The following is a 25,511-nucleotide window of genomic DNA, read 5'->3' on the forward strand; positions in this document are numbered from 1 at the left end:
AGAAAGAAGCAGGAGCAGGAAGATGAAAAAAAAAAAAAAAAGGAGGCAAAGGAGAAGAAATAATACAATTATAAGAACATACACTACCTTTACTACGAAGATACGAGTAAACACCGTGTAGCTTCCGTGCGTCGCTAACTGTATGTGTATTGGGGTCGCGTCTCTCACCGTAGGCACCGTATCTATGTGTGGGACGAGAGCATCGCTTGATTTTCCTGGCTATATTCTGAAACAGTTCTGCGCTGCACCTCCACTACTTTCAAGACTCTAGTTAAAGTTACACGTGTTTTAAGAGTGTTTTTTTATGGCTCTAGTGACGAATTAACAATATTTCTACATTATTAACAGGAGAAACACTCTTGAGAACCCAGCTAATTATCTCTGTGGCCTTTGAAAATAGTCGTGGTGAGAAAGCGGAGCGTTTTAGAATAAAGGCCTGATTTCTCTAGCCGAGGAACAGCTGGTGCGTGGGCTGTGCTTTAAAAGGGGTTGGCAGGAGTCACTCAGCAGTGTGGGAAGCGTGAGAGGTCCTGCGGCGCTGAGAGGTAATGGAGGCGCGTCAGGCAGTCTGTCGGAGAAAGTTACGTGGATCAGACTGTTGAATGTGTTTGTTGTTGTTGTTGTTGTCTGCAGCTGCTGGTGTTGTTGGTGTTGCTGTTGTTGCTGATGTAGTAGTACTAATGAGTGTTGCTGGTGTTGCTATAGTAGTAGTAGTAGTAGTAGTAGTAGTAGGAGTAGTAGTAGCAGCAGCAGCAGCAGTAGAAGAAGTAACAGCAGCAGTAGTAGCAACAAAGGAACCAGTAGCAGCAGCAGCAGCAGCAGCAGCAGTAGTAGTAGTAGTAGTATTAGTAGCAGTAGTAGTAGTATTAGTATTAGTAGTAGTAGTAGTAGTAGTAGAAGTAGCATCAGCAGTTACAGTAGGAGCAATAAGAGCAGCAGCAGCAGCAGTACCGAGTATAAGCAAATAGAATACCCTCCCACGATACGTTACTTCCAATGCAAATGTTGGTCGACTCAGTGGAAACATGTATCAGCGGGGAGTGAAGCAAGCCTGGGTGTGTGTGTGCCCAGGGGAAAGGAGAGACATACGTATTGCTTTCAGCTGGCGAACCCGATTGGAAGTTAGGTATTGACGTATCGTAAAGTTGGTAGGAAGAGCGGCGAAAAGGAAAAGAGAACCGGTTTTTGTCTGGAATAAAGAGGATACATGAGTAGATTTATTAAAGTACCACTGAAGTTGTGTTGTTTGTGACTTGACACATTATGCTGATGGAACCATTGTACGTAAGAGACCCACTTTATGGCGGGGCAAACGACGCCTCTTTGTGTGGCTTTGTATGGCCGTGGCGAGGCTGAGTGTCCGTTAGTGATGCCGAGGTGGTGTGTACACTGGTGACTGTAAAGATGGTGAATGAGAGAGGCCAGTTGTTGTGATTATGAGTGTTTGTTGTGTGAGGGACATCTATAGCAGTGGTGATGGTGGTGGTGATGGAGTTCCGTGGTGGTAGTAGTGGTGGTGATGACGGCTGGCTGTGGTGGTAGTGTCTCGTGAGTCTAATTTTATACTGCATTCAGCCGAGGTAGTCTTCAGTCTTGCCTGACTAAATATAAGGGTGCAAGCAGACCAACAAGCACGTACTCATGCCGAGCCTAGATGAATGCTTAAGAACGAAGCTGGCAGGCCTACGCACCACAGTCCTTATACAAATCTTTAGCTAATGCAACTCTTGTATAGTTTTTGGTACAGAACATACATACTGATATCCATTTGTTGTATCTAGTTAATTTGCTTAATCCTCTCAACCCTTTCACTCCTATTTAGTATATCTTTCCTTAATTACTAACCACTCTGAGATGTTTTATTCTTGTTCTGTAGCCACCTCTTAACATTGTAATAAGTAGAAACTGCAAAATCTATACTCTTTATCCCACACTTCATTGTAGAGCCTTGTAAATATTGCACACATTGCTTTCAGTATTGTGAATTGTTGAATATTGGAATGAAAGTGATAAAGCTTTGCACTAACAACCTGATTACTGAGTCCGTTCTAGCCACCTACCATCAGTTTCCTCTTGGACGGGGCGAGGACATTGCTAGGGGGGAGCAGGGGCTGCTGTCACGGGCCTTGATTGATGCTATTTTTGTTTCACCGCAGGCCTCTTTTTCCTTTCTTTCTTTTTTCTGTCTTCTTTTTTCCTTCCTTTTCTATTTTCTTGTTCTTGTTCTTCTTCGTCGTCGTCTTTTTCTTCTCCAAGTAATTCTTTGCTGCACTACAACGAGGTCACATGGCCGTGGGTGGTGTTGCAGGAAATCGTTATATCCCTCCCAGTGGTATAGAAAAGGATTCCACGAGGCAGCATCGAACTTACCACCTCGCAGTTTTAATCAGTGGCACAAAAGAGTCTCTCGGCCGACAGTGCCACATGTCAAAAGCCGTACTTTTCATTAATCATGCTTGCCCTTTTTCTTCGACTTTTTCTCCCTCTGTCCTTGATGTGCGTAAGTTTCTGTAATTGGCTGCCGTCCTACAATAGAGAGTGTAATACATACATCTCTTGTGTCGAAAACGTGTTCATTACGTTGCTGACTTTTATCGTTATATCTTTTTTAGGTAAAGGTTTTTTTTTTTTCTGCTTTGTGCGTGTTTTGTACTCAGTTAATTACGCCTTGCATGACAAAAATGAAGAGAGAGAGAGAGAGAGAGAGAGAGAGAGAGAGAGAGAGAGAGAGAGAGAGAGAGAGAGAGAGAGAGAGAGAGAGAGAGAGAGAGATTAACGACAAAGGAATAAAAAAAAAACTCAAGGGGGGGAGAAGTGTCGATAGGTTAATGGGACGACGAGTAATGTGAAACTAATGTTACTTTAGTTGTTTTGCTGGTGTGGTGGTGATGGTGGTGGTGGTGGTGGTGGTCCTATTGTTCTAATCGGTAGTGGTGTTCGTTTCGCTATTGTGTTAGTGGTAATGATGGTGGTGATGATAACAATACTAATGGCCTCCATGTTGATAGCAATAGTAACACTTACAGCTTCCTGGTAATGGTGATGGTTGTTATTGATGGTGATGTTGGCGGTACGTCGGAGATAGTAAAGCTGATGGTGATAGTGTGCGTCCTTGTGAGCGTAATAATGGTGATGGTGAGTGATGGAGGGCGGCAGTTGTGGCTGTAGTGGCTGGAGGTGTGGGTAGGGGCTTCCATGGCAGTTGTGGTGGTGATAGAGGACAGTAATTGAGGTCTTGATGGCTCAGGGAAGGAGTGGAGCGCTTGTGTAACTGTGGTATTGGTGGCGGGGACGGCAGTGATAGTAGCAGTGGCCGAAGTACTTGTGGGTGACGCTGCTATATATAACACATTCATCCAGCACACGTCTTGCACTCAGTCACAGCTCCGTCTTCTAAATAAAAAAAAAAAGATGGAATTTCATAAGCCACGCTCAACTTGCTATCTATACACAATCAGCGAGGAGTAAACTTTCGGTAACTCAGCAATACAAAGAGCGTCTGGGGGCGGAAGTGGCGAACCGGACCCTTGCTGAGTTCACTGAGACCGTCCCCTTGCTTTCCCGCCACCCGCTCCCCAAAAAAAGAAGAAAAAAAAGAAAGAAAGAAAAACTTGAGGAACAGGTGGTGGTGGTGGTCACTGGTTGAGGAAAAAACTTCATAATGTTCTCTTGTTCCCTTATCATCCTGTCGTTCTGTTCCTCCTGCGCTCCTTCCTTCCGGTTCCCCCATGTCTTCTCGTCACTTCTATACTCCTGTCCTCCCGCTCCCTTATCTCCCCGCTTCTGTCTGGTAGTCGTTTCTGTACTCCTATCTCTTCCTCTCGTCTACTTTGTACCCTCCACTACTCACTTTTCTATTTCTGTGTCCCTTTCTTCTGCCATTCTTTCTGTTTCCCTGCTCCCTTTTCTCTCTGTCCCACTGTTCTCTCGTTCTGTCCTTGTCTTCAGTTCCTCTGCTTCCTTATTTCTTCTCTCTCTGTCCTACTATTCACTCGTTCTGTCCTTGTCCTCAGTTCCTCTGCTTCCTAATTTCTTTTCCCATCCTTTCTTCGTATTCCACTGCCGTCCCTGTATCCTAATCCTCACGTTCCTGTCTCCTCCCCTTTTTTCCGTCCTGGGTTCACTTCACCCTCTACCCATCTTCTCGCCCTCTCGCTTATACTTAAACTTCAGCTTCTCATCTGCAACAGGCATCCCAGTCCCCTTCCCTGCTTCCTGCCACCTCTCCCTCGCGTCCCGCCCTTGCAGCTTCACGTCAGCCTTCCCTCTTCAGAAGAAAATAATGAGAATTGTACACCACAGGAATAACAATGAAGCTACTCTCTCTCTCTCTCTCTCTCTCTCTCTCTCTCTCTCTCTCTCTCTCTCTCTCTCTCTCTCTCTCTCTCTCTCTCTCTCTCTTTAACCGGGGATTGGCAAAAAAGGCCGATTCAGCGGATTTGAGGATTTGTCTTCAATTGGCCTGTGCCCGTCTGTCCTATTGGGCCAAAAGTGGGTGTTAGGCCGCGCTCGATGAGAGAGAGAGAGAGAGAGAGAGAGAGAGAGAGAGAGAGAGAGAGAGAGAGAGAGAGAGAGAGAGAGAGAGAGAATGTCTGGGTGGTTTTTAAAATTTTTTCATCTCTCTCTCTCTCTCTCTCTCTCTCTCTCTCTCTCTCTCTCTCTCTCTCTCTCTCTCTCTCTCTCTCTCTCTCTCTCTCTCTCTCTCTCTCTCTCTCTCTCTCTCTCTCTCTCTCTCTCTTAGGCCCACTCTATGCTGACACTGTTTGTTGACATTCACTGACCGATGAGACACGGGCCGCTGGAAGTATCGATAGGCGAAGGAAAGACTCACGGATTCTTGAGGAAGGAACCAAGTTGGGAGGAAGAAAGCCAGTTAGTAAACGAAGGAAGTTATGGCGAGGGAGGGCAGAGGAGAAAGGAAATGAGGAACTGAAGAAGAAGGGAATGCCAGGAGCAGAGAGAGAGGGGAAGGAGAATGCTGTCTTTTTAAGGGGAGAGAAAGGCAGTGAAAAGAAAGAGAAGGTAGTGATAGAATTTGAAGGGATGTAGATGAAATATGGGGCGGAATATATGTGAAAGTCGAGAGAGAGAGAGAGAGAGAGAGAGAGAGAGAGAGAGAGAGAGAGAGAGAGAGAGAGAGAGAGAGAGAGAGAGAGAGAGAGAATAGTTACGGTCTTGCAAGAAGTCTGAAGGAAAAGAAATGTAAGGGAAGGCAGGCAAACATACAAACTAAGGGAAGGAAGGGAAAAGAATGAGAAAAAGAATAGTTAAAGAGGGGAAGGGAACAGGACTGAGGATCGCAGGGGAGGGGAAGCAGTCGTCTCACCGCTAAACTTACGGTCGAATGTAATTGTCACTCAGTTCGTGTTGACCAAAGTGACCGGCATCCGCTCCCCTAAACCATTCAATTAGCCGCCGCTCTGTGTGTCGCGGCGCGTGGCTGTTTTGTCGCGTGTGGATCAGCCCAGCAGCCCCCGGGGGTGTGCTTGGGGCACTTGTCGGGGTAGTGGGGTCGGGACTAAAGTCTTTGTTTAAGCCTCCGTAATTGCAGCTAAGTAAGTGGAGTGGAGCGAGGGAAGGAGAGGTTAGTGCTAGCAGGAAGTCCTCAAAGGCGGTGTGAAGAGTTACTAGCAATGAAAATCGAACCTTAGTGAATAAAGAATAAAAAGAGTAATTGCATATGAATTATTAATGCAGAAATCATGTACGAAGCACTAAAAAGTTGAATAAATGAAAATTTTGTCATGTCAAGAAGAAAAGCAGACGCGAGAAATTTTTTTATTCACTTGTTATATTAGTTTCACTAAAAATTACAAATACTCTTAACAAGAAACGCTGAAACAAAATCCAACGGTTCGTGGAAGAAAAAAAAAAGTGTCTCAGCTTAACAACGAGTGTTCAGTCTCCTCTTGGTCAAGTTGAGGGGCACCTCGAGACTCTTCAGGATTAAAACTGTTATCCGCGTATCAGCGTCCCTCGGGAAGTCTCAGCACGTCACTAATTGCAGTGTTATCCCGGCGACAGCACCGCGACGGCACCGCTACGGACGTGTAACCGAGTTTGCCGGGACTTAATCCAATCCAGCGACAGGCCTTAAAGGGGATAACGGAGGGGAGAGGAAGAGGGACAGACACGGCGGGAAGGGACGGGGACGAGGACCGTGTTCTGCTTTTTGAGAGGACGCGTGTAAGTGGCAGGGGAGGGGACGTATTTATGACAGGGGAGAGGGATACGTGTGGCAGGGCGCAGGGGCATCCTCTTACTACATAAACTGGCATCCACGGAGGTTCGAAGCAGTCTAACTGTCGCTCCCTTTCTCCTGGGCGAGTGTGGCGGGCTAGACGCGCCCTCTGTCTGACGCGGGGAACAAAAGACATCACTGGGAAGGGTGGAGCTTGTCCCCTTCAGGCAGGGATTATGTAGGGGCGGGTCACGCGCTATTAAGGGTGGACGAGCAGCTTTGGGTAAGATATGCGACGGTATCGGTTTGTGTGAAATTCGTTCTGAATACGTCAGGTTCAGGGAGTGAGGGATTTTGGCGGAAATGTTACGTCTTTGTGAGTGATTCTTTCCTGTTTTTGCCTTGAGAGTCGTTAAGTAAATTGCTTTGATTAAAGGGGAGGTTAATCTTTCATGAAGCTAATTTCAGTGGAAAATTAGCAAGTTTTGTAGCATAAATGCAACGATAATGAACAGGGAAGTGGAAGAGAAAATGCAAGAAAATATGTTTAACAGAAGGAAAATGAAGTAATCACCAAAGCCAAGAGAGGAGAAAAAAAAAAAAATCATCGTTGCCATGCACATCCTTTTATGTGAGCGCGGCGAGCTGAGAGGGAAGCGAGTGGAGTCTGTGGCGCACTGGTAATGAGAGCGAGCACGCGGTTCAGTTGGTATTGGCTGCACGACTTCAGGATGTTATGGGAGGCATAATACTTGTGTAGCTGGAAGTGTCATGCGTGCAGGCGGTGGATTTGCGTGGTGCGGGTAGCTTGGCTGGTGTGCAGGGATTGGGGACGCCAGCAGCAGTACAGTGGTTGTTACATACGTTAATGAAACTCGGGATGACCAGAGCTTGTAGAAAGACGTAATTGGCTGCAGGAAAAGAAAATGATTGATGTACTGAAAGCAATGTAGCCGTGAATGCATCAGGGATGAAAGAGGCTTTATCACGGGAAATGCATGATGGAATTGCGTTAATTTCACTTCAATGTGGACTCGCGGAAAGATCGCAGACAACACAACATTGGGACAGAGAACGACGCTATTGTTTGGAAATTTTAATCTGTGTGATGGAATGACGAGTGTTGAAAAGGTATGGTAAATAGAAATGCGGCACATTTCAATAGACGTTTTGTGATGGACCTTCGAGTGTTTTAAATTCCGAGCTTTGGGTCCAATCCCTCCCCCTGCGTCCCCTTCTCCGCTCCGCACGACACGCCGGGGAACAAGGCACCGGGTAATTATGACCAAATTGAGTTATGCTGCCGTAATTTTTTGGAAAAGTTGCCAGGGAAGATCAGATGAAGTTTAGCTGTCGCTGATATAATGTTTCGTGGTCGTGTTTACCGTGGGCGGGCGGCGGTGGCTCAGGCTGGGGGCGAGTCTCGTGTTTGTCCGGCGCAAACACCTTCCCGGTTGCCGTTGTGTTGCGTCCAAGTGGCAGCAGCTGGGTGGATGTTAGCAGCATCATTACTTCCTTCACTGCTCCTGACCCGCCCCACTCTGCCAGACGCCACCCCAGGCCAGGGATGGCAGGAAAGGCGGGGGACAGTGGCAGCATTGTGCTATTCTCTTCCGCTGGACTTGCTGCAGATGGTTGGAAAAACTGTTTATCTTTGTGTGTATTTAGATGTTTAAGGAATAGTACGATTTTAAGGTAGTGTTCTCCCTTCCCCCCCCCCTCTCTCTCTCTCTCTCTCTCTCTCTCACACACACATTAATATCTTAAGGAAACCACTTCATGTCTCTCTTACCTTCAAAGGCCGCTGGGAAAAATCCTTCCTTCTGGCTCAGAGGACACGCCTCCTCCTGTGCCTCCTTCATCTCGCGCTTTCCTGACCTTGAAGAAAAAAGTCAAGGCACTGTTAAACATCCCTTTACCTGTTCGAATAATTACACATCTGAGTACAGTATTTCAAAGTGTGTCCGTACGCTTGTGTGTGTACAAGAGAGAGAGAGAGAGAGAGAGAGAGAGAGAGAGAGAGAGAGAGAGAGAGAGAGAGAGAGAGAGAGAGAGAGGTTGCGGGGGGGTTGGAGGATGGGGAGGGGAGGCACCGGATGCTCATCAAGCTTTCTTTTCCCCGTTTTTTTCCAAACCATGTCATGCCTCCAATCTATCCTGCCCGCCCACTTACCGACCTCCGCTCTCGACGCACGCTCCGCCGCCAGCCCGCCCACGCACGCTCCCGCCGCCACACTCCCTGCTTACACCCGACCCTCATCCACTGACTACCACATATCAGAGAGACAGAAAGCTCCTATAGTATATGATTAAAATGGGAATCCTTAGAGATGAACAATGTTTTTGATAGGACAGGTTTGGTGTCTCTGTACTAAATCACAAAGTTAGAACAATAATGTAATCACAATATTATAAATTACTACAAAATCATTACTGCTTCTTTACTACATTACCATACTTGTCTGCACTCAAAAGTCACCGCTTTTAACTATCTACTTACTTTCTTGAATATTTGGATACGGTTTTTGGATTTGATTTCGAAGTGACACTGTTTCCTTCGTCCTCCCTTTCCTTGAAATGAGAAGTATTCCCATTTGCATGTGAATATTGAACACTGTAACCCTGAGACATTCTCTTGGGCTCGGAACTCTGTATGCACCCCGACCAGCGCTGCCAAATCCACCATCACATTATATACAACGCCAGGCCAGCGTCCACGTGAGGCTGTCTGCGTGGCGGCCAAACGGAACCTCATCGATATCAAACACGGTTTCAAATATTCATGGGTCACAGTGGCCGTAGTTCATAAGTGCCTTCCGGGTCAGTGTTCTGTCGATCCCCAGCGAGTTACGAGAATACCATCCAGTCGTGAATATCGGGGAAGTCAGCGGGAGACAGACAACTTTAAAGGCGGGGAGTTGCCTCCAGCCTGGCCTGCATCTGGCGCCGCCCTCTCAAGTTGATTCTCGACATGCCTTGCGGTGCTCGTGTGTCTGCATCCCCAAATAGTGCCACTCAGCTCTTTGTATTCTATTTTCTGCCTTGCTCCCTCGCCCCACCCACTCTCTCTCTCTCTCTCTCTCTCTCTCTCTCTCTCTCTCTCTCTCTCTCTCTCTCTCTCTCTCTCTCTCTCTCTCTCTCTCTCTCTCTGTGTGTGTGTGTGTGTGTGTGTGTGTGTGTGTGTGTGTGTGTGTACACGTACGCACGCACGCATATACCCCACTACTCCACTGCTACCTACCACCTTCACTGTTACCATTTCTCCACTCTTCCTCCACACCTGTGTCTCTGGTGGCAGGTTGTTCCCCGTGGCAAACTCGTGTCCTGTCTTGGCGACTGCTCCTTTATGGGCGGACACGTGCAGATTGCACCGGCCAGCATCATTCTTGTGGTGATTCCTGCTCGGCCGCCGCAGTCCAGTCATATTATTGAATCTTGTCGGTGTTCGGTTTCTTTATTTTCTATTTTGGGTTGATACGTTGTTGATTTTATAAAAGTTGGAGTATTTGTTGTACTGCTAGATTGAGATTAGTATATTTATTCGACGTAGGTAAATAACGTTACTCTATAATGTGCCAAAACTTGATTATTTCTTTTTAATGTGAATATCAGTTGGATGTTAACTGTTACAGACTTTTATCGCATATTAGGCAATTGCTACGCCAAAGAGATCTGTCACATTCGATAAGTTGAGCCTGACCGATGAGCTCTGCCTCATGCACGTTGGTGATCTGGGTGCATTAAAGGTCCTGTGTTGTCTCTGTTTCGAGTTTGACCAATTACAAACACAGTTGCATATCAGCCAGTTAGTGGACATCCGTTCATTGTTCAGCACGAAATATTGTCTGCACTATATCAAAGTGAATAATTGAGTTTGTTCTGTTGTCAGTTTCCTTCGTACCGATCAATGAATGGCCACCACATTTTGGTAATTTATTATTTTTTTGTTATGTGTATGTTCATTCAATCAAGTCCGGAGTGATGCACTGAGCGATCCACGTGACGAACCATCAGTGGGAACTTGAAGCTTCGCGCGTGTGCTCTTGACGCCTCCATGCTGAAGACTGAAACTATTACTCGAAGCTTTGAATCTGTTTCGTTCGTCTGTCCTTCATCACCGCCACCCTGCCGATGCCAGCCTGCGCATCCCTTCTGTGCTCAGTCACGGAGAGAACCTTTGACCTGAGGACGAGACACCTTTGAGACGGCACTGCGGCAAAGAACAAGAGGCAATGAGTGGCACCGTCAGTGGAGCCAAGGATCGCGGTGCAGGTTATTCAGGGTACACGACCCCTTGGCGCGTGTATCGAATCTGGCGCCGCGTGTATCGAGGTACCTCCGCTCAGGTGTCGAATAGCACCCTGAATCGGAAAGTAATCAAATCACAGGAGAGGAAGGGGAGTGAGAGGGGCAGCAGCGGTGACGGCGGAGCTTGGCAACCGCGTCTCACGTTTCATCATTTTTCTTTGTAGACTACAGTTATCTTTTATATCTTGTTCCCTCTCTTAAGTTGCTATAGCTCCTCGGCTTCCTGGCTAAGATCACTTAAGGTATGTATGTTACTTGAGTGTGGTGTTTGTGTTGTGTTGTGTTGTGGTGCCCCTGGTTGGCATCACTCCCGAGACGATCATTCCGAGTTAGCGGAAAAACTGACCACCCGTGAATGGGATTTGTCTCGTGTTTTTAAATCACCCGTGGCTGGGGAGACGATGGCTGCCCTCTCACGTTTAGAAACGTATATGTTAACAGCGGAAAATCACAAGACAACACGACAGTTTGCTCGTGGAAAGAAGGATAAGAAAAATGTCAGCGGTGAAGGAGACGTTGGAGTCCAAGTGACAAGAGCGGCTGTTTTGACCGCGCTTCCCCGTCCACCGCCCCGCGACTCTAAATTGTCGTCAACTTCCCGAGATTTCATTATACCGGAAAGATAAAGATGTCTGAGGTGTTGATTATGGAAATGATTTCGTCGCGCGCCAAAAGCTTCCCCTGAGAAGTTTTCGAAAACTTCATAATGTAAAAGTTTCCTTTAGTCCATTGTTGAATTTCTGATTACTCTCGAGAGCCAACAGAAGTACAAGTGTCCTTGGCGTGTTGGCGTGGCTGTTTCCATCATTGCTGTTTGATGATAGACGAGGGAAAATTGCGTTCTCATTTTCTTGATAATAAAAGAATGATGATTGAATTATTCCAATTAGAGACTAATTAGCATTTTCCAAGTTTTCATTCTCACTGATTTTTCGTAAGGTTGAAAGCTCCATATAATTTTATAACAATTACTAATATACTCGCAAACTGAATACTTTTCTTTTAAAGCAAAATTCTGTTTCGGTGCAAAATTATTCAGTTAGATATTAAATTAAATTTTGCACCCCTTCATAAGTTTTTATATCCTCAAATAACTGTGTTCCAATGCGATGCATTTATCAATTCTGCAATATTTTGTAATGAAAAAGCATATTTCAGTTTTATGCTCTTTAAAAACAGTCCTTAACATAAATGCATTGCTTTTTACACAAAGCAATCGCTGTGTTGGATCATCAAACAGATCAACGCTGCAGCCTTTAGAAGCCATGACGTCTGCATTATAAACAAGAGACGAGATCCTGCTTGCCTTTGTGAAGGTGATGTTCTTTGCAGTCTGTAGAAGACATTTGAACCTGGTATGAAGGTGTTGCTAGGCTGAGAAGTAGGCAGTTGTTATTATATCGAGGGCATTTTAGATGAAAGCACAGACAAGACGTCTCAGTGATGGAGGGAGGAGCAAGTGTGAGTGGCCGGCTGAGGGATGGGCTCGGTGTTCGCTGCATGCAAGATTAAGGGAACTTAACGGCCCAACAGCAGTTTTTTTAATTGCATCTCTTCTTCCACTGCCTTTCCGAAATATGTCACCAAAATCAACATCTTTTCAGCCTTTATTAACATCTAGTGCTATTCATATTCATACCGCATATACCTACATACTTACTACACACACACACACACACACACACACACACACACACACACACACACACACACACACACACAGGTGATCACATACAGATGAAATGGCAAAAGTCAAAATATCGAATGACCCAACACATTTTGCTTCACTCAGGTTTCACAGACTGGCGCCAGACATAGCGCTGGTGGAGCCTCAGGAGCAAGCCACTTCCGAGAAACTCTGAAGAGAGACAAAACACGATGGACAAGTCGCTCGTCTCTCCTCCGAGATTTACGACACAACATACGAGTATATCACTCACGAAGAATTTGTTTAGACTCTTCCTAATGGCGCGTCAGGAGCTGCAGTCAGGCACTAGTCTCCCTGAAAGTTGAAATGATTCCTTGAGGAGCCATGGTGTTGGTGTATAGATAAATATAAATATACAAAAGGATCTTTAATTTTGTTATTGTTATTAATGTGCTATGAAAGTGTCTCGTGATCACCTTACGAGTACTTGTTCTTTTATCTGGAATGTTTATGCTAAGAAAAATACCGCCACTCTTCAAGGGAGACGTGCTTGTCAAATACCTTCCGCACACTGCTTGCCGGAGTACTATTCAGCCTCTTACTGCAGCAGCGAGTCCCTGGTGGCCCGCCAAGCACCGCGGGCAAGGGTGCAGGAGCCGCCCCGCCCCTCGCTCAAAGCCTCCGTGCACGCTACACTGGACGGCAGAGAATTTCAACCCGTCCAGTTTTTATTTCTCGGAATATTGAAGTGGGAGGGTGTGAGTGGCCTGCGTTTTTCTAATTTATGCTCAAGTATTGGTATGGAAAAATATTCTTTTTTCTTTGCTCTACTTTTCTCTTTACTTTGTTTTGTTTCTTCCATCTTTCCTCTCTCTCTTTTTCTCTTTTCTACATCGGCCGAGTGAACGCAGGCGGTCTTTGTGTGCAGAGGTCGTACCCTTCCCGCCCGATGAACTGCGCCAGGTGAACCAGGCACATATTTTTGTTCTTTTGTATTTGTTTTGGCTGCATGTAATTCTGGAAGGCAACGAGGCACGTCCGGGTACCTGTGTTGACAAGTGACTGTGTTGTCCCTCGCTAATCAGTCGTGTTGAAAAAAATGTGCATCGCTGGGTTTCGTTGACATTCTGTTGTTTTTCTTAGGAGCCGCTTGTCTGTGTATTATACAAGAAGTAACGGGTTCATGCTTGAAAAATTTGGGTTCAAGAAAATGATAGGAAGGAACTGGTTCTCAAACAGAGTGGTAGATAAATGGAACGGACTCAGTAATCTGGTTGTTAGTGCTGTGTCATTAGGGAGCTTTAAAAGAAGATTAGATAAATTTATGGATGGGGATGATAGGTGGAAATAGGTATGTTTCTTACAGGGACTGTCACTTGTAGGCCTGATGGCTTCTTGCAGCTTCCCTTATTTTCTTATGTTCTTATGTTTTTATATGATCAGCAGGCCTTCTATCGCTATGATGACTGAAATATTCCTATGAATACGTGGTGCACTTTTCAGAAATACTCTTATGTCTGTCGCACCGAAAGACTTGTGCTTTACCATGTATGTGCTTTAAAATACTCACAAACTAAGCAGTCTTAGGCTTTCGTTTGCGAATGACATTATGACGTTTGAGTGACCGCTGACTAAAACGGCAGACACTAAAAGGTTTGAACTACTCGGTCACTCCTTTTACTTCCACTGGTGTCGTTCTGAATTGTACTCCAAACTTGCGACATAATAGTTTATTAAGCTGGAAGAAAAGCCACAGCAGTCTAGTTTATTAAGTTTATATTAGACTAGTTTATTAAGCTGGAGGAAGAACCATAGCAGTCAGAGAATTATTTATTTTTCAGTAAATCTATGTAACTTTTAAGTGTGTTTCGTCAGAAGTATAACCTGTGTATTCTTATTTATTTATTTTCTATTTATTTATTTATTTTTTTTCAGAATCGTACCGAGTGTAATCTCTTGATCTTTTCTCAGAGGTGTAACCAATTAAACTCTGCTTAGAATCCTTGTTCAAAAGCACTATAAGCAGTAAAACGGTATAACATTTTTCGTCGCCATTAGTTAGTGTATTTAGTTACGCCGCCTAATGTCCTTCGTGCCTTCCCCACAGTGAGTACGTGAGTGGAGTCCCAACGGCCGAGATGTGGTCGTCGGTGGTGGGCGGGGCCGGCGCGGAGGTGCCCGGCGCGCGCCACAAACACGCCATGTGCGTCGACCACCCGCACGTGTACCTCCTAGGAGGCCGCCACGGCAACCTGCCCCTCAAGGACTTCTGGACCTACGACCTCGGTGAGTGCCGCGGTAGGATCTCTCCCCCCCCCCCTCTCTCTCTCTCTCTCTCTCTCTCTCTCTCTCTCTCTCTCTCTCTCTCTCTCTCTCTCTCAGTTTTATGTTTTTTTCTCAACATTTTTTTGCTCTTTTTTCCCTTTCCTCCTTTGCCCTTTCTCTCTCTCTCTCTCTCTCTCTCTCTCTCTCTCTCTCTCTCTCTCTCTCTCTCTCTCTCTCTCTCTCTCTCTCTCTCTCGTGTGTGTGTGTTTGTGTTTGTGTGTTTGTGTATGTGTGTGGGGTTGAGCTTCTAATTACATAGTTTACATAGTTACAGCAATTTGCACTGACATGAGAAGTGACGCAAACTTAATTAGGGTAAATTAAGTGGAAGGGGAGAAGAGGAAATACAGACAAAGAAATCATCAGGAGGAATGGAGTTAAAAATAAATAAATAAAAAAAGAACGAGGATGCAAACTCAATTGATTACGAGAAACGTGAAATGAAATGGAAAGTAAGGGATGAAAAAAAAAAAAAAAACATTGTGGTGATAAAAGAAGCAAGAGAAATAAAATAGAGAAGGTGAGGTGCATCGCAAGGAAGGAATTGAAAAAGAAAAGAAAAGTATGATGAAAATTGAAAACCGTGAAGAAATATATATTTGAGAAATGTGTGAGTGGAGCCAAGTAAATAAATCGTGTGGAATATTGGAAAGATCATAAAAAAAAAACGAAAAGAAAATTTGGCAGACTTCAAAATAGAACTGGAGTTAAAGAAGAGAGAGAGAGAGAGAGAGAGAGAGAGAGAGAGAGAGAGAGAGAGAGAGAGAGAGAGAGAGAGAGAGAGAGAGAGAATGATAAAAAAAAAATATTTCAAGAAGGAGAAAATACTAAGAATAGGCAAGATTAATTAAAGGGAAAAATAAAAGATTAAGGAAACGTAAGCGTGGAAGGCGAAGCGTGACGAAAAATATTTAAAGAAAAACCTAATAGAATAAAGGAGAGGCGGGATTTAATGCTGAAGAAGAGTACGGCAGGAGAAGAATGAAGGACCAGAAGGGACAAAGAGACGGCAGAGGACTGTGAGGGAAGCTGCGGAGAAGAAAAGGAATTGTGAAAAAAGAGTGCTCATAAAAATGGAAAAAAAAAAAAAATGAAAAGAGAGAAAGAAAGCGCACAAGTGGAAAATCGTGAAGGAAGGAGGACAAAAAAACAAAAAAAATGCAAAATGGGAGGGAAAAACTGAAAGAATAGATGTGATTTTCGCCCTAACCTGTCAGCTGTAGTAAATAGCTCAAGAACACGGTAGGTTAGGCACAAGTAAGGCGTATAGGAATGATTGATACACACTGGAGGAACTTTAAAGAATTGATTGCGTTTGAAAGCCCACATTCTTGAACGTTTAGGTGTAAGAGTATCCAGTGGAAGTGTGGGTGCTTTCAGGTATGTTATCAAGATTGTAGTCGTAGTTTAGGAAGGATTCTATGCTATTTAATGGGAAAAGACACTGTGGGAACTCGATTTATCATCTCCGTGTCCTCCGAAAATAGTCCAAGGAAAACTCAGTGCTTAAAAATGCAACTGTAATTCCCGTCAGCAAACACCTGAGTTTTGTTGTGTTTTGGTGTGTTTCGGTGTGTTTTTAGTGTGTTTTCTTGTGTTTTGATTGCTTTTATTCTGTTTCGGTGTGTTTTTAATGTGGTTTGGTGTGTTTTGGTTTCTTTTGGTGTTCGGTTTTGCTTTTGTTTTCTTTTCGTTTTTTTTATTTTCTCGTGTTTTTATTTGTTTAATTTTCCTCTTCCTTTAATTTTTTCCTTCTCTCTTCCCCGACTCGGCAAAATTCTGAAACGGCACGTCGGTCTCAGCCTTGAACTGACTAAATTTTCATCTTAAGTATAAAATTTCGATCTTAAATAGCGGGTGAGTTAAGCGAGGGCGAGGCAGGTGCTCAATTTAATGGCTGGTTAGGGAACAATTACGGACCATCGCCATCAATTTAGTGCCAACAGTGCCGTCACCTTTGACTTTTACGGCTCCTCCTCTTCCTCCTCTTCCTCTTCAAGCATAATAGAACGGTGTGGTGCAAGTTTGAAGCTTAATTACCAAAGACACCATCAACAACAAAGGGAGTGATGGAGTGGTTCAAATAGTTTACCGCGAGTTTCATTAACCCTCAGTAAAATCGACTAAGGTTGTTCAGATGAGGTAATAATAATGCCGCAGTGTCGTTAACAATCAAAGGGTTACTAGATGGAGTGATGAGGTGGTTCAGACAGTTTAGTGCCTGAGTTTAATTTTTTTTCTCCTTGACGTTGTCCAAGGCTGCTCAGATGAGGTAACAAGTGTCAGTCATTGAGTCAAAGCGTTACTGCCTCGTTAGTGGAGAGTACCCGAGAATAGATGTCAGTTTAACCTCCAAAGCAGTACCGTCATCTCCGTCCAGAGCCTCTACCATCAACACGACTGGTTAATAGCGAGTGTCACGCCCTATACCATCACCTAAAGTGTCTATGAATACGTGCATTCAAGCGAGGAACACATGGGCCAATAGCAGCCATTCCCCAGTGCTCGCAGAATGGTATCAACCCATCCCAGTAACAAGCAAGAGAGATTACGTCATGTTATCACTCCTTCGTCAAGCGGCATCACTCCTGGGAAGATTGTTATGGTTTTGGGGAACTGAGGAGGAGAAACACCAATCATTACTTACTTAATTATAGAAGCTCGTTGTTAAAGGGTTTCCGAAGCAATTTGAAGGAGCTGGAAGGAATAGAAACCTGGGAAGATTATAATGACTGAGAGAAAGTGGTATAATAAAGACAGCAACTCTCTCTCTCTCTCTCTCTCTCTCTCTCTCTCTTGACAGCACTGGGAAGACAAGGAAGGGTAGAAAGAGGGAAATCTGTGACAAATTGGAGGAAAAATAAAGGTAGGAAGATAACGAAGAGCTATCTAGGATGTGAGGGAATAATGAGAGATCCACAGGAGAGGTGAAAAATGCCGATAGAAAAGTGTACAGTAAGAGGAGAGTGGGGAGTGTCAGGTGATGGAAAGTGATACACCGTAATGAAAAACATAATTAGGGGAAGAGGGAGAAGGAAAGCCAGGAGTGTCAGGTGATGGAGGGTGAGGAACGAAAATATTGAAACTAAGTGATGAGTATGAGTTTGGGGACGGTATGAGTATGGGACGAAATGGAAAGGGAGGAGGATTAGGTGATGAGGAAATTAATTGGGGTAGAAGGAAAAAGGTAGAGAAGATGGAGGAGGAGGAGGAGATGGAGGAAGAAGAAGAGGAAGTAAATGAGGAGAGACACGAGAGGGAGCGAGAGGAGTAAAAGAAAAAGGAAGTTGAGAAGAAGGAAAGGAATGAGAATGAAGTAGAGGAGAAGGAAATGAAAACGGAGTAAAAAAAAATATGGAATAATTGAAAATAGAGGGAAAAAAAACTGTTGAAGAGTCAGCAGGGCAGTGGTTCACCTCAAAGGAGGAAGAGGATAAAGCAGAGGAGGAAAGGAAGTGAAAGAGGAGGAGAAGGAGAAGGAGGAGGAGGAAGTAAATGAGGAGAGACACAAGAGGGAAAGAAAGAAAGAAGTATGTAGACAGAAGAGTAGGTAGAGAAGAAGAAAGTGAATGAAAAAGAAACAGACGAGGTAAACGAAGTGAAAGAGTTGGGAAAATTGAAAGCATTACAAATAGAAGAAAGTATTGAATATGCAGCAAGTCAATGATTCACTCGTTGTTTTCCAGTGACGAGGACGTGGAGGGAGGTGCGCGAGGACCAGGGGGAGCGGCCGCCTTCCCTGCAGCAACACACGATGGTGCGCGCTGGGGACTGCCTCCTCGTGTTCGGCGGTGAGCTGTGCATGTCCAACGAGACGCCGCTCTGGCTCTACCGGCCACAGGTGGGTGAAGGTCTGCTGCTGCTGCTACTCCACTGTTGCTCTCGTGTTGTTGTTGTTGTTGCTGGTGTCTGTGTTTTTTGCCGTCGTATTTTTCTTAGTTTCTGTTGTTGTTATTGTTGTTGTTGATTATGTTGCTGACGTTGTTGTTTTTGTTGTTGATAGTGATGATATTGTGTAGTAGGAGGAGGTGGAGGAGGAATATTAATACTGTTGTTCATATTATCATCGTTATCACTGTCGTCATTATTATTTTTTTTTGTTTTTTGTGTTTCATCTGTAACATATATTGGAGATATATTGAATAATATAATATACATCTTTGTTCCTGAGACACGAGTGTTCAGGAAGCATGCCTCCATGTTCCCTCCTGGTCGTAACGCGCGGCATAAAGGCACAGTGATGGAGGCGTGGCTAAGCCTTTCATGGACATTTTACATCCCCGTAAACCAAGAAAGAAGAAAGATACTCTTCCCATTTTCTGTGTTCTTTTTTCTTCTTCTCGTGATACTTTTTCTGGCTTATCTTTGGCTCCCACCTTATGTTTCATGAGTTTTTTTTTTTTTTTTTTTTTATTGCTATTATCAAATTAGCATTTGGATAACCTATGCAGAATATTACACCATTTAGCACATTATCATGCACCAACTTCATTTCTACTGACGTGCAAATTACACATGACTCACGACGTTCATTGATCATTCACAGTCACGCATGGACGTGATTCGAACCCCGTGGCAGTGATATATACTGACGGTACAGACCTTCATTATCATCAACGTATGTGGCAAAGCTTTTCCCAAACCATCCCCACTCATTTCTATCTGCTGCCGGTGCCTTCACATGTGCTTCCTCTTACCCTGTTTGCTGAGTGCTTTCATAACAAAGAGAAGTAATAAGCAGCTGTTGAGGTTTCTGATAACAATGCTTCACAGTACGACCAAAAGACACAACTCAGCGTCCCATGTAACCTCAAGGGAAGGGGCCACTGCTGACCCTCTCCTGAGGTCATCACAGTGCCATGTTGACCACGCCCACAGCCACCCTCCTCTTTGTCTCTGTCCCTCGTTGTCCTCCCTCGTGTGCCGCGTCATCATTCTTCAACATAAATATCGCCTTCACACTGTCCTCCTGTGTGTTCCTCCCGCGTCCCTTGCACTGGAGGAGGATATTCTGTGTTGCCAGACTCACGAGACATGATCTAGAACAACAACAACTATAACAACAAGAAGCAAACAAACAACAAACAAACAAACAAACAAACGACAACAACAACAACAACAAGACTGACAGCAGTAGTACCAGCAATAACAACAACAAAAACGACAAAAACAACAACAACAACAACAACAATAACAATGACAGCAGTAACAACAACAACAACAACAACAACCACAACAGTTCTCCTCATCAGCACTCGATACTGTTGTTCCTCCCCGAAGCGTCAGCACCCAAGCATGCGCGACATCTAACCCGCTTAAGGAATTAAAACAAAATAGCTTAGGCTCCAGAGGGATCTCACTGCTTGTATTTTACTACTTCATTACTCAGCTCTTTTGGAATCGCCTCAGTGGTAATTGCGTTTCTGTCTCTAGTATTCCCGCTGCTTTTTTTGTTGTTGCGTGCATAACAAGAACATCAACAGTTAAATCAATACCAGCTATTATCGGCAGTAATATCTGTACCAACAGATTTTGACTACCGCTTTGGACCCTATTCGGGGACCGGCATTTCAGTGGGCCTTTTTTTTTATTTATTTTTTTTATTTTTTACTGGGATTTTGTTGCCCTTGGTCGGTGTTCCTTCTACATAAAAAAAAAAGAAAAACGGCATTATCACCAACAACTGTAGATGTACTAGTAGATAAATAATTACTTTACTGCGGTTATTGTAACTTTTAGAACACACACACACACTTAAAAAAAAATTCTTCACTCGTATCAGAAAGCGCCACACGACAAACCAGTAAGAGAATTTCCCGCACATCGATCCTTGGTGGTGGGATGAAAGGCTCCATAAATCACCAGCTTCACATTTTTTGATAAGGAAAGGCTCAGTAAGGGTTGGCTGGCTACAGTAATTATCGCCTTTTGTCTCGCTAAGTGTGGAAACTCCCATCCTTTGACGAAGACTGAGGCGGCAGCACTCAACAAATACTCGCTGATATCTTGTTTACATCTCCGTCTCTCTCTCTCTCTCTCTCTCTCTCTCTCTCTCTCTCTCTCTCTCTCTCTCTCTCTCTCTCTCTTTCTTTCTAGTACATACGAGTATCAAAGCTTATTGATCAAAAATGCTCCCTCTTTCCCTGAACAATTTTAATTAGTCAGATTTTTTTTTTTCATTCCTCTCTTTTAATAGATTGCTTTCTCTCTCTCTCTCTCTCTCTCTCTCTCTCTCTCTCTCTCTCTCTCTCTCTCTCTCTCTCTCTCTCTCTCTCTCTCTCTCTCTCCAACATTTCCTTCGCTATGTAAATTTACTTTTTTCATATAAAATATTCACTTGTGAGTGTGCGTTAAAATTGTATCCCGTGTGTGTGTGTGTGTGTGTGTGTGTGTGTGTGTGTGCTCTCTTTGTCAGTCCTTCTGGCCTGTAATAGCCGCCTCCATTTCTTACCGCTTATCTTTGGGTTTATCTTTCCTCCCTTCATCTCTCCCTCGCTCCTTCCCCTCTACGTCGCTGCACGTCGTCTCCCTCTCCTCCTCCTCCTCCTCCTCCTCCTCCTCCTCCTCCTCCTCCTCCTCCTCCTCCTCCTCCTCCTCCTTTCCTCCCCCTCAATTAGTGAACCCCCGTTTTTCCCTCGCCCTCGGGGGACCCACAGCAGGGAGTGAATGCCCCTCCCCCCATCTCTGCTCACTCACCCCTCAAAAGCCCCGCCAATTTCTTTCTTCCTTCCCTCTTTGCCCCCCTCCAGTCTCGTCCCCTCTCTCGCCCTCCGCCCTAGGACTCGTATTACTAAGGTCGATATTTGCCTCGCGTCGACACCTTTTATCTTCCATCGCGTCTGCAGCCGTGCTAGTCGACACCGCCAGTTCCACATGTTACCGGGTTATGTCTCAGCGGTTTTTGTTCAGAATTTTCATCGGTGGAAGTTTGTCTTGGGCGAAAACTCACTGCAAACCACTGAGCGGTGGATGTTACTGTGTGTGTGTGTGTGTGTGTGTGTGTGTGTGTGTGTGTGTGTGTGTGTGTGTGTGTGTGTGTTGGATGCGCCCTGACTGACGGAACCAATCAGTGACAGAGTGATTGGAATAAAGTCCCACTGCTACTGATGGAACCTGTAAATCATTGACGTCAGTTTCAATAATAATGATGGGATTCATACATCAGCTGCTAATTTGCTCCGTAATTTAGCTTGTTGTCATTTCACTATAATACACGGGAAATTAGGAGACACTCAGCTCACTCCTCCGCTCACGCCTGTGTTGAATAAAAATAGAGAATCCGCGAACGTTTCCAAATCCTACTCAAGATCTAATAAGTGGTTCCTTAGTCCAAGACCCACATGTCGTCCAAAAGATTCACTGAAATTCCTTGATGATCTTTTGAAGACGGACAGATAGACGGAGGCACGAATGAACGGAAAGACGGGCATGAAAAATATACGTAGACAGAAAACAGAGAAGAAACAGTTCGAAAGACCGAAAGAAAGCAGAAAAAAAGTAAAAAAAAAGGCAGGCAGACAAGCAGAAAATAAAGACAGGCAGAAGGATTAACACAAAGATAGAAAGTGGAAAGATGGGTGTGCAGACAGACAGTTGGAAAAAAAAACAGGCAGACACAGACACTCGGGTACATTTAGACAAAACAGACAAAAACAAACAAAAAGAAAAGTAAAAAGACTGAGCAAACAGATAAGCAGACAGAAAACGGTAAGATACACACACACACACACACACACACACACACACACACACACACACACACACACACACACACACACAAAAACTAACAGAAATCAGAGACAAACGGAAAGGAGACAGACAAACATAAACCAGATGAACAGACAAACACAGACAGACAGACAGACGGACGGGCAAACAAGGGTGACTGCTACACATAACAGGTAATAACGTTTGCATCGCGTCCTGCCGCCACGTGAGTCATTGCAAACAAAGGACCACCATACTGTTGCTGTCCGCCCAACACGTTACTCAACTCTGGCCTCCCCTCCTCGCCACACTAATAAATTCACCCATTACCACACTGTTTCCCAATATTTTTACACACCACCTAGTATATATTCCGATTTTATTTCATTGTTCCTCAGGGGTATCGGGGGGAGAGGGAGGAGACTGGTGACATGAACGGGCGCGCTGCACTGCTTGTAATTATGTACTGAGAGGGAGAATTCTGTTTAGTTGTGACGCGTTTGTTTTAATGTCGAGCTTAGTTGTAGCACAGGAGGGATTTGACTTGTTTATAGAAGAAAGTAAGTGTGTGTGTGTGTGTGTGTGTGTGTGTGTGTGTGTGTGTGTGTGTGTGTGTGTGTGTGTGTGTGTGTACCCAGTTCTATTTACCTTATTTTTATTTACGGAGCTCAAGCATCACTCGTGTGGTTTCGTCTCCATATTTACATTTATCCTGTGTGTGTGTGTGTGTGTGTGTGTGTGTGTGTGTGTGTGTGTGTGTAAGATGGAGTGTTTGTTTACCGTATAGAAATATAATGGGATGGACGTGTATATAGCACTGTAAACACCCAAGCGTTGAGGGAACTATTCATGACGAATGTAACAGTATAAATTCAGGCCGATCAAGTGTTGTCCACTGACGATCAAATTGTTAAAATGTCGTGTAGTTGTGGATACAGTTGAACTCAGTGATATCAGATAACAGGCGACAGTCACGTAACACCTTGGACAGCGCGGTGTGCGTGCTTGCAGTCGTGAATTTGAAATCGTAATTGATTTTCTTCCATAGAATATTCTCCGGCAGACTGAAATGTGTTCTGCCTCTACTCAGATGCCAAATTAATTCCTGGCTGTTCAGAAATGCTCTGCGTTGGTAATTCTGGTATGGAATGTTTTTGTTTTGTTTTCTTCTTTCTAGAATATTCTTGACTGTAATGCAACACTATGAAAGCGCTTATAATTATTTATGACTGATGAAGATGGTTTACGGGAGTGACTGCGCATTCATTTAGCAGCTTGTAAGAGTGTGGTGGTGTTTCTCCTTTGCTATCCATGAAGCGTTTCACGTTTGGAATGTCTCCTGCTTCTGCAAATAGAATTCAAGCGAAATTTTTCATATATATATATATATATATATATATATATATATATATATATATATATATATATATATATATGTATATGTATATATATATATATATATATATATATATATATATATATATATATATATATATATATATATATATATATATATATATATAATGTTTTATCTTTTTTTATTTATTTATTTATTTTTTCCAAAGCAAACGTATTTTTCTTTCCATTATGCATTTAGTGGGACAGGGGCGAGACCAAAGGGACAGTACGCGCCGGGATGGCGGCAACAAGGGAAAAGTGGAACTAAACTGTGGGAAAACTTCCACGATAAAGACGGAAAAGTATATGAAACATAGCAAAGAAACTATTTTGCTAATGAAAAAAAAAAAAAAAATGAACACGATGATGATGATAATGGTAACCAGAGATGAAGCAGCCAGCGAGTGCAAGAGTGTGCTTGTATTGAGCTGAGAGCTGCTGATGAATACATTAAGAATTCCCGAAACAGTGAGGAAGAATAGAGAATAATGACAAAGCAGATATCGAGCACAGACCGAGTGAATTACATGTACATCACAATGGTATTCCTTTCAGTTCATCGACCTGCGGCAGACGTCACGCTCAGACACACGCCCGCCCACTCATCAGGTCAGGGGCGGGGACTGGAAGAGAGGGAAGAAGAGCGGAAGAGAAAGAGAAAGTGGGCCTGACGAGGTGTGGAGGAGGGACGGAACGAATGAGGAGTGAGGAGAGAAAAGGAGGAGAGGAGTGGAGGGAGGAGGGGTGAGGGGGGATGAACTAGAGTAGAAGTTAATGCTGAAAAGACACAAGAAGAGCGGTAGTCACAGGCACCAGACACACTCTTGACCCGCAGATGTTGACCTACTGACGCGATCTCTCTCTCTCCTCTCTCTCTCTCTCTCTCTCTCTCTCTCTCTCTCTCTCGCTCTCTCTCTCTCTCTCTCTCTCTCTCTCTCTCTCTCTCGCTCTCTCTCTCTCTCTCTCTCTCTCTCTCTCTCTCTCTCTCTCTCTCTCTCTCTCTCTCTCTCTCTCTCTCTCTCTCTCTCTCTCTCTCTCTCTCTCTCTCTCTCTCCGGATGCTTCCTCCTCCGGTATGAGGGAGCCGGATGCAATTAGACCACACCTTGTGAAGACCAGAAGAGCCGCGCGCGCATAGACACACACACACACACACACACACACACACACACACACACACACACACACACACACACACACACACACACACACACGGTTATCTATCTCCCATTTACTTCCGTCACACATCCATCAGTTAAATAATAGCTAACCATTTCACTGTTGCATTTCACTTGATTGTATTGATGACGATGATGATGATGATGATGAGTTGATGTTGATGATGATAACAACAACAACAACAACAACAACAAAGGTAATCTTGAATTTACTAATTACGTATGAAAACTGTGTGTGTGTGTGTGTGTGTGTGTGTGTGTGTGTGTGTGTGTGTGTGTGTGTGTCTACGTGGTTATTTATTTTGTTTGTTTATATGTTTGGTTTGTGTGTGTGTGTTTGTATGTGTGTGTGCACTGCTCTGATGAGGCAGCCTTTGAACGTAACGTGGTGAAAAATTGAATTTACAGAAATGTACGTATGTAATTTGAAAAAGAAGCGCAATATTTCATTTTTTACAACAAAATCGCATGAGGTGAGAGAAATTTGGGAAATTCATGTAAGTTACGTGAAAAATCTCTCAAACTAGTGACGGAGTTGTGTCGCGGCCCTTGTGATCCGTGTTAATTGGTGTCGACGTTGTTGTTACTGCTGTAGTGGCGGTGATGGTGGTGGTATTGGGCTGGCCAGTGACTCGTAACTTTTTCTTTTCACTAAACCAAATATTACATGTGGCAATATTGATTTAGTGGAGCGTGGCAAACAGAAGCAGGTAAGTACATAAGTGTATAAATGAATGAACAAATATATAAATAGATAAGTAGGAAAC

The 25,511-nt window shown here is 44.2% G+C and overlaps 1 protein-coding gene across 6 annotated transcripts in view; it reads left to right on the forward strand.

The window, feature by feature from the left end:
* The window catches only part of LOC135108443 (uncharacterized), a 129,746-nt gene that overhangs the window by 62,246 nt on the left and 41,989 nt on the right, over positions 1 to 25,511 (forward strand). For 2 of the 6 annotated variants that reach the window (XM_064019470.1, XM_064019465.1), the window contains exons 2-3: positions 14,245 to 14,423; positions 18,149 to 18,303. In XM_064019470.1, the coding sequence (XP_063875540.1) occupies positions 14,276 to 14,423; positions 18,149 to 18,303 (303 nt within the window). In that variant the 5' untranslated portion in view covers positions 14,245 to 14,275. The other 4 variants (XM_064019471.1, XM_064019466.1, XM_064019472.1 and 1 more) reach the window with 4 other exon arrangements.

This window comes from Scylla paramamosain, chromosome 17, assembly GCF_035594125.1.
Source record: "Scylla paramamosain isolate STU-SP2022 chromosome 17, ASM3559412v1, whole genome shotgun sequence".
Lineage (NCBI taxonomy): Eukaryota > Metazoa > Arthropoda > Malacostraca > Decapoda > Portunidae > Scylla > Scylla paramamosain.